This window comes from Brienomyrus brachyistius, chromosome 7 (assembly GCF_023856365.1).
Source record: "Brienomyrus brachyistius isolate T26 chromosome 7, BBRACH_0.4, whole genome shotgun sequence".
Taxonomy (NCBI): Eukaryota; Metazoa; Chordata; class Actinopteri; order Osteoglossiformes; family Mormyridae; genus Brienomyrus; species Brienomyrus brachyistius.
The window spans coordinates 7366856-7379874 of record NC_064539.1 but is presented as its reverse complement, the minus strand read 5'-3'; the positions used below and the strand labels follow the sequence as shown (position 1 = coordinate 7379874).

Sequence of the window (13019 nt, the reverse complement as noted above, 5' to 3'; positions counted from 1 at the left end):
ACTTAAACGCAGGTCCCAGAGGCGCGTAAGGCAGCAGTGCGAACCACTGCACCATCATGTCACCCCAGCAGATACTTATGTAGCTGGTGTAGTCCATCAGATTTGCAGCCTGTTTTCTTTCAGGTAGTATAAACACTCAACTTTGTGCTTGCTGATTTACTCTACATAAACCACAGAATGCATTCATATTCACTCTGAGTAAACCAATTTAATACAGACCATTATAAAGGTGATGACTCGCGTCTAATCTGAGAACATTGAGAAAGATGTTAAATCACATAACCATCTGTCCATATTCAGTGGCTGATTGTTTAATGTGGATCAGAGTTAGGATACATCTTTAATTTCGGACGTTAGTAAGGGATTCTTTCTGTGAATATTATGAGGGCAAATTGGATCATGGTTACTTGTTGCTTGTCTCTGCTGGATGCTGTATTTGTCTTTGTCATGCCTCCTGACACAGTGGTCTGCTTGACAGCTTCTTGTGTGTTAGTCGGTCCTTTGGCGTGTGGCTCAAGGAGGAAAAGAATCCACTTTTTTTTTATGCTGAGTATTTATTTTTGGTGCGTGACAGAAGTTCTAATAGCTGCAGTCTTCAGAAAGGGCCAGATAAGCGGGCAGTGCTTCCTCTGCGCCGGTATGAAGCTCTGTGCTTTGTGAGAGACGGCGCTCTCTCACTGGTTTTAGCCTGCGAGTGACAATCTGTCGTGCTGTTTGGATCCGGCCCTGGAAGCGGGGACTTTCTCTTGGACCGTGCGTGCTTTGGGCTCCTGCACCTCTCTGATTAGGCCCCGGTTCTCTACTATCTGTGTGTCCCAACAGCAGCTCCACCCCACACATGTGTTCTGACCGTTACTGTCAGGCCCGGCCTGATAAGCACTATCTCTATGCTAAGCACAGCCTGGTCTGGCCCAGTAGCCTGTCTAGCCCCCCAGATTTTACTATAACGCCCCCGACTTCTGACCCATTCCTAGCCATCGCCGTTACACTTCTCTCCCTCCCATCTCTCACACTACCCAGCAATCATAACCCTAAGCCTACCAGCTGACTGGCTAGCCGTCACTTAAGCAACGCCATATTTGGTGACGGCAAAGCAATATTCAAGATGGCCACCATCACCATGACTAACAACCCCCCCCACCCTCACCCCCCCATCCAGTAACTGCTAGTCAGTCGGTATCAACTTGCCACCACACTTACATGTGATCCCATCGCAGGTTCCCTTGCCTGAGCCACTGCTGTTGCCGATGATTTTTCCAGTTTCTTGCTTACTGTATGCGTTTTTGGTCTCACTGTGATTGAGAGCATGTCGCTGACATACATCTCCACTAGGCTACAAAAAAAAAACTTGCCTAACATTGCAAACAAATATCTCTGTCAATCAAAGTAATTAAACAAAATTTATATATATACACACACACACATTTGCATGTGTTTATTTAGCACTGACGCAGAATATAATTCAAAATGAATTTATTTTATGCAAACCTGGAAGATTTTAGTGCTTACTGTAAATAATTATTTTGTTCCCGTGATTAAGTTGTTGCTGTAGCATTTTTAATTCGATATATAGTCCACTTCTACTGTTTAATAATACAAAGCAAACCTCTGGTTTTCCTAACCAGCTTTTGGGAGCAGCTCAAACATAAAAATTTTAATAAAATCCTAGTAATTTAAATCGTGACTGGGACATATGTTCTACACCTCCCCCACCCCTGGACTGTGACGTCACTCCCACATAAATTTTTCCGTGCCAATAGTGGGAATGTCTGATACCCTTTTGCGTCTCACAATTATGGGGAAGCTTCCTGATTTACATTCTTATAGCCCTTTACGACTTGCCGGTAGCCTTATTGTCATTAACACAATTTTATGGTGAAATATGTGCAGAGCCGAACTACTCTGCTACTTGGATGACTACGGTACTGAGTGCTGATTCCAGAAGTGTGTCATGAATGCAGTTGTTTACCTTTTTTGCCAACTATCTTCATCCTCTCTGGGTTACGGCTCCAGGAATGTTAAATGTCAAACGCCATGGAAGTAGCATTTCTGAGTTAATGATGTTGGTATTCGGGTGCAGTGGACCAGGACAGCCAGGTAACTGGACCCCACTGACACAGAATTAATGTCGTTATGTTTTTTTGCAAATTCATTGATATAACGAAGGGAGGTAAAACGGTAAAGAAAATGGGGCGATTATAGTTTCAACAAACTGCAGGATGTGAAATAATGAATCTAAAGGACAAAGTCCTGGTCTAATTTGGAATGTGGAGTGAAGTTTTTTTGTGTTTCTGATCAGGTGATTTTTAGGTATCTGTGTTCGCAATATGCCCTCCAATTTATCTCTCTGCTTGTTTGAGAGTTTTAGAGGTGGTGGACAGGTGTGAGGGAAGTCCATCTTTTACTTACGAACACTGTTTGAAACTAATCTGCTGGATTTTTAAGATACAATTCATCTACTCTTCCAACATATTTTCTTCTCACTGGCTCCTCTGGGGCACAGAGTGGGAATGTTTTGCATACAGCTCATTTGCAAGGCAAATTTATCCCTGTACTCTCCCTGGCCTGCAATGACAGTTTACCTCCTTGGCTAAGATTAATTTTGGTTCTGGAATGGTGTGGGATCAGGACATGCATGAAACAGATTTTTCCCTCTTCGGTTAACGTTGTTGCACGGTGCTTCTCTCTGGTGTCTGATAGTATCAGCAGTCAACAGAGGTACGAGAAACTGTGGACGGGGTTCTGCACAACACAACACGGTTACACGCTAATTTCATGCTGAATCAGGGACTTAATTCACAAATGTATTTACGACATGTTATTCCGCATATTATTTTATAATTTTGGAACATTTTATTTCCTCATTGTAGTGTTTCTACTTCGTCATTTCTCGATTGCTTTTCGTGTGTCTCACGTCGCAGGCGGCACTGTAGTTTTATTAAAAGCAGCGGCGTTACTTTCCCAAAAATTAAATACTGTTACGTCGGGCTAGATCTAGTCAACTTCAGATTGCTCAAAATTACCCTTAAATTGCTGGACACTTAGGAAACGTACCTTTCAGTAATGCCCAATGGGACCCGTCATAAATAAACGCGTCCGCTGCGCAAATAAATGGCGTGGCTACGCAAACAGCGTAAGAAACGGGGATTCTAAACTCCAGATTGACACCGTAACAGCAGTCGTCTTCTTTCATTTTGGTATTCGCCTCATCAAAACCAAATTTTAAATAGTGAATTGAATTCATATTAAATGTACATTTCATGCATTGTTCTAGGTAAAAAATTCGAATTTATGCAAAGTACCGTATCAGTTACATAATAAGAGGTGCACTGTAGAGTGAATGCAACGTTAGTATAGTTATAACTTGTTGGGCTGGTATAGAGCATAACAGCTCATTGTTATCAATTCTCACGCTTCTCGGACCATGAGGCGGAGAAAGGAGTGGTTAAGTTAATATTAATATCACTTAGGTAACAGCTTGGGGCAGAGGAAAGCTAAGATAGACTCATACTGGGATTTCTCGGCATACATTAACACAACCGTTACCCTAAGGAAACATGACAGTCCTGCAAAACTACAAGTCTTTGATGGATTCTGCTTCTCCCCAGGTCCATTACTTTTCATATATTTCATTTTATTTATTTATCACACATTTTTACCCAGTACTGCAGTGGAACGCGGGGTCAGACAGTCCCTGGAACAGCTGAGGCTTCAGGGTCTTGCTCAGGGGTTCATGGTGACATCATTCTGCCAGTTCTGGGATTTCAAGCTTCCTCAACACAGGCACTGCATCTCAACAGACTTACATGTGATTTAAATGTATTCTTAAAGCTTTAAGTTTAATTTAAAAACAGGTTGGGAACGTAGGAAATATCTGGTATGACGAGTAAGAAATGGCGTTAAAAAGCTAAGGAAGTATTCGTGACAGAGTGTCTAAGCTTCAAGGAGACACTTATATGCCTGACTGGAAAGCAGAAGTAGCATTGTGTGCTTGGATCCTGGGGGGCCTCGGGAAACCTGCCCCCCCAGTAGCTGTCTCCGCCTTGCCTGTGCTCAGGTCCTGTTTGCGGAGTCATCTCTCTCCTCCCCTGCCCTGACAGCCTGTTGACAGACAGATGAGATGTGTGTGATTTTGATTTGCTTCATACGGTGACACCAGGATGCAGAGCTAACTGTAGCTGGCTAGGCCCGGCTTCCAGTGAAATGTAAGCAGACATTTGCATAGCTGGTAGAGATTTGTTTACCAACAGACAGTGGGTAGACTGGCTTTTCTCCTGTTCCTTGTACAAGGACACTGATTTTTTTCCCTCATGTCCCTGGCGCCATAGTATAGTTTGTCACCTGATGAGGTATTTAGCCATTTAATTGTTTATCATTTTTAGCTTGATCATTTCATCCATTTGCCAAACTGGCCCATGCAGCCGTTTTTTTTTTAAGTTTTACTCTGCTCAGTCCCCCTTGGGGTGTTCATATGCAAACCAGACTACATCCCCCCCAAAGCATTAACAGATATGTTAAAATAATCCCCATGACACTGTTACAATTGCAATCCAGTGGAATTTGGAAACACATAATGAAAAATACATACATTTACCTCTGGTGTATTCCGTGCTGTGGACCTTGCGGATGTTTGCCTTGGACTGACATGCTGTTAAGAGGGTGGGGATGTTGGGAGTCTACCAGAAAAGGTCCGCAGGGTGGAAGAAGCACGTGTCCACAGTTACTAGTTAACTGGATAATTTAGGCAATAGGTCTCAATCAATCAATCACTTATATCGTCACATCACATAGCTGGTACACTGGTACAGTACATGTGAGTGAATTTCTTGTATGCAAGCTTCAAACGCAGTATTCGTGTACAAAATATACAAATACAAAATATAAGAATAAAAGTTATAGAATAAACACCACAGCTACCCAATTCTACTATTTATATGGTAAGCGCATACCGAACAATTATTTGTAAATATTGATACGAATGGCTCTGGGCAGCGTGCTGTCATCCTGCCGCCGGAGCCGAGCGCTTTTTTTGGGTATGGAGCGACCGCATCCGCCTTTAAGCGCTCGGCCGGCGAGTCACGCTGCGCTGCTTTCTTGGGAAGTGGCTGAGAATTTGTTTGTCAAAGATGGTCCGCGGGGAGCCGGCAAACAGCGATATGCTTTACAAGTACATCAAGCTCTGCGCGTTTCAGACAGCGATGCAATGCACGCCCTCTTATGATGAATGCACTATATTTTAGCAGGTGCTGATTAATCATAAACTACAGAAATAGTCATGAAGTTTAACCCAGTTTAATTGTATGTGGCGTTGGCTACTGAAATGTTTACATAAGGCTGTTCGGAAGCATTCTGTAGACGTATTTATAAATAAATCAAGTTTTAAAAAGGTAAAGAAAAAAGCTGTTCTTAACATTAAAATCATTTTGGGTCCCTTGCTGTTATTGGAAAGTAACGCCTAGGCGGTTCAGTGAGAAATTGGGATAATCCTCCATTAGGCGGGACCGTGGACCAGGGGATAATAAGGGGAGCCCAAACCAAATAAAGTAAAATAAAAGAAACACGCCATGATCCCTGCATGGAGGAAATACCGCGGCAGAACGGTAGCCCCACTGTGCGTTTCTGCCTCTGTTTGCGAACCCGCTTGAAGGGAGATTTGCATGGAGTTCCAGGTACACATTTGAAAGAAGCCGTGCTCCGCCACTATCTGTTAACGCCAGAGATTTCGCACTGTGCGCCCGGCGGAGTCGAGGTGACGATTGGTCTATCCGGCTCCTCAAGGATGCAGAAGCGGTCCAAAAACAAATACTAGGAGGGGGGGGGGCGATAGAGGCGACCTGTTTGCTCTGTCGCGCCTTTCTGCTACTGTATCTCACACATATTTCATTGTATTGCCAGTCTGTGTTTCTGCGAGGCCATTTTTTTTAATTCACTTGAAGTGCGTGAAGATTAAAGATAAAGTTTGATCTCTCCGTGTTCAAGCAGCCCAAAAATCTTAACTTAACTTAAAAATGTGCTTTTTATTCGTAAAGGATATATTTATTCAGACGTCACAGAACAATGCTTCAGTTTTTTAATATAAATAATACAACTTGTTAGTTTATAAAATCCTTTTTCTTACATATGCAACTACCCGGAATGTTACGCCTTACAACCCTCCGAGGAAACCCGTATCACAATACATATCCTAAAGGATGCAAAAAATGGAAAAAATACTTCTTACTGAGTTGAAAATGTCATTATTGCATCACTTGTTTGTCTTCCTTTAAACGCATAGGGCGGTAGCTACATTTGTGGTCTTCACAGGGAAACACATTTGCTTTGCTATGGTTGTCAGAATTGCAATCCGATTCGCGCTAACCCCAACATTACATATTTGCTCAACAAAGGTTTTTTTTTTATTATTATCCAAAAGCAACCTTTGTTTTCTTCACATATTTATACAGTTGTTAATATATTTTGCAGTTCAGGCTAAGCACCCAGTTTAAGTTGTCCTGCTAGTATTTAAATCAATAGAGACCTTTGCTTTGTGCTTCAGGTATTTCAGCCAAAAAGATCTACCAGTATTCAAGACCCATATTCATTGCTCAAAAAAAAAAGAGAAAACACGTTAATAAAATTTCTTCACCATTTTTTAGGACTTTGTCAACTAATCAGACACTGTGTCAGTCCTTGTGATAGTTCAGTGCCCTTTCTTCACATTTGCCCGCAGTGTTGCTAGAGAGTGCTGGTCTTATCACATCCAGCAGAAGTGAATAATCGGTTGCATCCCGCTGAGCGTGGTCACGTGCACATACGCCTGCACACACGCCGATGCCGCAAGACTGATTCTGCGCACACTTCCTGTTTAGCGACGTCCAGCTCGTGTCCACGCTGTGCAAGGAACCACAAAGTCCTGTTGAGGCTTGTCTGGGAGGGCTGCACTTTTGAAGGGGTCATGTGGAAGGGGGGATACTTCGGATGACAGACTGTGTGGATGCCCTTCGATTTCTCTCTCTCTCGCTCTCTCTCCCTCGATCCCCCTCTTGCACCAGCTGCACGATGCATAATCCCCCACCCTACTTCAGCCCATGCTGGCTCTCGTGGTGACGTCTCAGGTCTACCTTGCGTTGGAAACCCTTGGCGCAGATCTCGCAACCAAAGGGCTTGAAACCCGTGTGCTTACGGCTGTGGGTTATGAGGTTGGAACTCTGGCTGAAGGCCTTGCCGCACACCTGGCATTTGTGGGGCTTCTCTCCTGCAAAACATTTAGATAAACGCGTTTTGAGCAAACCTGACAAGATGAATCAGGCCCTTTGACAGCCAAAGTCACCTTAGATGAAAATAGCGGATTTCCCTAAATTTCAAAATAATTTCACTTTATGGACAGACATGTTATGTGAAGTCCAACACAGTTACATCCTTCCATCTCACCATATACAGCACTGTGCAGAAATCTTAGGCAGTCACAGAAAACGATGTTTAAATGATCTTCATGTTGGTGTAAAACTATGACATCATGTCTGTCAAAGTGTGTCAGCTTAGCCATTTCAAAATACAAATACCGCAAATATTTGCAGCGACCATCTAATACACCCATGTACTTTTCGACCAGACCACTACCCCACCTTGTTTGGCTAATCAATACCCCATTGAGTTATTAAATAAATCTAATTAATTATTTAATTAATTGAGCCAGTGGAGAAATTTAACAAACACGTAGAATGCCCCCCCCAAACAGCCATCCATCAAGATATCAGTAACTCCTTGGAGAATGGATCAAATTCATATTCATATTTCTTACAGTATTACATTTGCATATGTTACGTTAAATTGTTTTTTTTCCCGAGCAATTATACACGTTCTACCGAGGTAAATAGCCGACAACATTTTCTTTGACTGCCTAAGACTTTTGCACAGCACTGTAATTTCATAAATACTGCAGAGTCTTGTCATATTTCCCATCCTACATCCTAACGCACTCGAGGCTCATCTCACTTTTCCCTAATAGGAAAATCCCACCCCCTTCCCTCGGCAGTGAGGCCTCACCTGTGTGGATGTAGGTGTGTTTCTTCATGTCAGACTTTTGGTGGAACCTCTTGCCGCAGTACTGGCAGGGGTAGGGCCGCGTGTCCGAATGGATCAGCAGGTGGGTGGAGAGCGTAGAGGAACGTTTGAATGTCTTCCCACACATCTTGCACTCGAAGCTTCTCTCCTTAGGAAGCAGAGAGACATACCTCACTGACTTCTGCAGCAACCAACACCCCCTCCCCCCCCCCCCCGACCTGTCACCACCCATACAACAGCTTTCTTTGATTCTGCTCAGCGTTGGGGTTACAACAACCAACCACAGAAGACTCAGATAGTTCTGGATGAGGGGGTCACTGAAGACTGAACATCACCTTCCTCTTATTTCACACTGTCATAAAAAAGTACCAATTTCTACATTTGACTGTCACTGGAGGTTTGCCCTCAAGAGTAAATGTGCCTTTCAAGATACAGAAATGGAATATGAAGAACATTTTTTGTACCATTGATGGTACATTAATGCTGTTTGTACCTTGGGGATGTTCCTCAGAGTCATTTCTGTACCTTAATTTTGACTAAAAGGTACATTTACCTACAGCTAAGGTACAATCATTAGACCCTTGAGAGTACAGCCCCAGTGACACGCAAAGGTACAAACTGGTGCTGTTTTTTCTGAACTTGGTTGGATTGCCAGGTGTAATTCATTCCGCAAATTGTGCAGGAGATTTACTGCATGCAAAGTAAACTACCTGAAAAATAACATGTTCTACTTGTTTGCCTCAATAGACATGAGAGAGATGGGGTAGCATGTGGTGCTTACCTGGGAGTGGACATTCATGTGCTGCTCCAGGCTGACCGCGTGACCAAAGGCTTTGCGACAGATGCTGCATCCGTAGGGTCTGGTGCCACTGTGGGAGCGGCGGACGTGCACCTCCAGCCCGTGGGGTGTGGAGAACACCTAGTATGCAAAGGGACAAAGCATCACGTCTTCAGACAGCACTGTCCAAGGGAACAGAGGCCTGCCATCATGTCTCCAGGCAGCACTGTCCAAAGGAAAAGAGGCCTGCCATCATGTCTCCAGGCAGCACTGTCCAAAGGAACAGAGGCCTGCCATCACGTCTCCAGGCAGCACTGTCCAAAGGAAAAGAGGCCTGCCATCATGTCTCCAGGCAGCACTGTCCAAAGGAACAGAGGCCTGCCATCATGTCTCCAGGCAGCACTGTCCAAAGGAACAGAGGCCTGTCATCATGTCTCAAGGCAGGACTGCACTGCATAGGATGCATCCATGTCTCTCAGTAACAATTTCATGTCTTGTTCTGTGGTAAAGAAGGTTTCTACAACCATTTTGTTTGGGGATAAGCATTAGCTAATTATCAAAGCTTAGTTGTTAAGATAATCATTATGAATTTTCAATTATGGCTTATCAACATGCAATGGGTAGTTTATGACATTGTCCCGAATGTCTTTTGTAAGATTCCTGTGGTGGCATGGGTAGGCCTGGGTTCACCCATTCGGTATTGACAGCGATACAGTACAATAACACGGGTATGTGTGTGCGTGGTTAGATCAATCGGAGGAAAAGTGTTGTTCAGAGGCAAATAGACTTTCCTTTGGCTTTGTTCATTCGCTCTTAGTAATGCTGCAGGTTGATTATATAGTGTGATTTTGTTGCCGAGTGAATCATTATGGGACTGGCCCACCTGATTTTCTGCCAGCCCACCCACACTATGATTTCTGGCTCCGCTATTGGTTTAGGGTCCTTTGGAGAAAATCCATTTTAGGATTTCATCGGCTGAACATATATAGGGAAAGGCGAGCGGCGGCGGGCTCACCTTCTCGCAGGTGATGCAGTGGTAGGTGTCAGAGACTGGCGAGTAGTGGGAACTGCAGTCCAGGGGCTGGGGGGGCTCTGCGCTGGGCTTGATATGTGCACCATACAGGGTGCTGGGGTGTTGCAACAGGGGGTTAGGAAACCCCATCTGCCGGAAGTCATATGGCGAGGACAGGGGGTCCCAGCTGTAGGGGGGCTTGTAATAAGGGGGAAAGTCAGGGATGTGAGGCTCTGCAAAAAGACAAAACAATTATTGTCACCCCTGCCATTTTAAAGTGATTATTTCAGGACAGCAAAAATGTTTTCTGGAGCACAAAAGTCTCACCAGAGGCATAATAAGGCGGCCTGGATAAGATGGGGGCGACAGTGGGCTCCGGGTGAGCGGGAACTAAGCACTCGGGCTCCTGCTCGCTCTTGACGTAGGTGCCCGGCGGAGAAGGGGAGCTTTCGGGTGTAGGTTCCGGCGGAGAGGCGTGCTCCGAAGGAACAGGCGACGGCGGCGCCGCTGCTTCAACTTACCGTTCATAAAAAGCGTAAAAGAAAACGCAGCCAAAAAAAACCCGTTAGGGTGTTTGTATATTCAGCATTTTTCAATTGAATTTGCATTTTTTTCTGTACTATTTTATAATTAGTTCCGCTCCTACATTCATGCGGAATCTATGTCCTGGACACCGGTGCGGGTTATGTTGAAGAATTATAGGATTGAACGCTCTCTATTTGAATAAGGCTCGTTTGCATAGCCATGATACCAGCTCTGTCCCTAGCAGTGGCATTTCCATGAAGCCGCTTCATAATAACGCGAGCAACAAACTTCTCGTATCTTACCTGGGGTAGTACTGGTCAATGCGCAATATATTACTGATTCTACCCTGCGTCGATCTGGGAGAACTGTATATTTATTTGGGAATATATTTAAGTAATCGGTCAAAGGCTACGGTAATGTGTATATTCCCCTATTCTTGAACGTTTGATTTAATAATCTTCATATGAACAGACAGAAAACCACGATACCTGTTATACCCAGTGAGTCTGAATGACTAGCTAACGTCACACTTTGAAGAACTGGTACATAAAAGTTGCCTCTGCGGTACTCACTTGATTTATATATTACTTCAGGAAATACCCTTGGTTCGGCTTCTTCGACGAACTTGTGCGTGTTATACGAAGCGCACTTCTTGCTCTTCACCAGGAACGATCGAGGCATCGTGACACTTTTGATGAAATTCAGTAAACTGCAATGTCATAAAAAGTGGCGATATAAAGTTTGATTTTGTTAAGGAGATGGCCCATGTTTGGACGTATGGTAAAAAATGTATCGGACTATTGGTAAAAAAAAAATTCTCGCGTTTATACATGTTCTTACATGATCAAGCAATGTTTAAATTCCAATTGTTTTGTGCGGTACGTGTAAATTGTGCTAATATAAGTGACACATTCAATTATATAACTGTAAGATTTCTTATATTCATATATGAAATAAATGCATTTACTTTATATAATATAGTATATTGTATATAGTAACATATTTCCAGAGTATATACAAACTGGCAGTAAAGATAATTACGACATAACACCATCATCCTGTTAACCACATAATTAAATCTTTTGTAGAAGTAAGTGAATATACAATTTCAAAATCCGTATATAAATATTTATTTGGTCTTGTTATTTAAGATTCTTTTCTGAATTTTATACATCATAAACATTAACTAATTGTTTGAAAAGCATTGCTTATTTATTAATCAATGTATTAAAGCAGGTGTAATTATATTTTTCGCTGAAAACCTTCAATAATTTCCGTTGGAGTATTTTATATTCGTTATATGATGATGACAGGGCTGTTGGAAACAATTTACAACGGTCATAATTTACAATTATGTCAATTTGCAGTTTGTGTCTCATTTAAACCCTGCTCGTATTATATATTGAACCAAGGATTGTCCTTAGCACTTACCTGAAATGTGCGATGTTGTTTTTCGTAATTTTCTTCAGCGTTTCCTTTTATCCCTATACGAAATAAAGCTTTTGGTATGTGTGCAATACAATTTTCACTCTTGTCTTTAAATCCCTCACGAAATTCTCCAGAAACTCCGCCGACTTTTGCACGGTGTCCTTTCTCTCCCCTCCCTGATTTTCAATCTGATAATTTTGTAGTGGAATCTGACTGTGGTTTCGACCAATGAGAAGACCATTACACAGGTGAAAATTTGCCTACATAAAAAGAGTGCGTTGCGATAGTTCCACGAAAAGTAATATTAAGATTGTAACCCCAGAATAAGTCAATATTGTTGTAACAAAGAAGCCCAGGATGTATGCATTTCTGGCATTAATCGTTCAAAAAATACACTCGCACGTAATTAAAAAATGTTTATCCCATGCACTCAAGGATCCAGTCATCAGTTGTTTGCTAATGTAAATGCAAACATAGTACAAAAGAATTTATTTTTTTTAAAAAGTCTGAGATAACATTGCAGGAAACAATGCATATGGTTAAGTGTGATATTAAATGTCTCTGAGGTGCCAGAAAGCTGTTTTTAATTATTTAGGAAAACAAATCCAGTCATAACGGTCACTTCGCTTCTTCGCGGCAATGCCGCCACATAATGCAAATGAAAATTTTATTTGACTCATTTCCATCTCCCTTATTCTGTTATAAATGTGCAATCGTTACATAAACCTATTAAAAAACTGCGCTTAAAGCCCCCAAAAACACCCACTATACGAATAGTGCTAGTTGTTTGGCGCACATGACTGCACATGTATATTATTGGTGACGGGAAAAAATGAGATGAGAACTTTTGAGACGCAGAGAGAATGATCAAAACTGAACAATTTTTTTGCCAGCAAAGGGCAAATAACAGTTGAAAATTATTTCACATTTCAACAACAAAAAAAAAAACTCAAGCAATTCTACTGGTAACAGAAGTCAGGAATGAATTTCATTACCCGCTAATTCCACGCGCCACCTCGTGGTCTGACCATACAGTGCATTCATCACATTACTTATCCTGGACAGGATCGCGGGGAAACAAGACCTTTGCTACTCTCATATAATGTCTTGTCCATCCTAGGGATTATTAAGAAGAAATTTAATAGAATAAGAATGTGTATGGTTATTGATGACCCAAAAGTGCTGGCATAAGAAACGATGGTCCACTTTGCGTAAATGTGTCAAATAAGCAAG

The 13019-nt window shown here is 42.5% G+C and overlaps 1 protein-coding gene across 2 annotated transcripts; it reads right to left on the bottom strand.

Annotated features, from left to right (window-relative positions):
• Positions 1–6018: 6018 nt before the first annotated feature.
• Positions 6019–11952, bottom strand: gfi1b (growth factor independent 1B transcription repressor). 2 transcript variants are annotated; one of them, XM_049021357.1, is made up of 7 exons: positions 11790–11952; positions 10931–11067; positions 10161–10349; positions 9837–10066; positions 8825–8962; positions 8026–8191; positions 6019–7234 (listed from the first exon to the last, which is right to left on the bottom strand). In XM_049021357.1, the coding sequence occupies exons 2-7, from the start codon at positions 11037–11039 to the stop codon at positions 7056–7058; spliced, it is 1011 nt and encodes a 336-aa protein (XP_048877314.1). In that variant the 5' UTR covers positions 11040–11067; positions 11790–11952; the 3' UTR covers positions 6019–7055. The 2 variants fall into 2 exon arrangements, with proteins under 2 accessions (XP_048877314.1, XP_048877315.1); XM_049021358.1 differs by lacking the exon at positions 10161–10349.
• Between the last annotated feature and the right edge of the window lie 1067 nt (positions 11953–13019).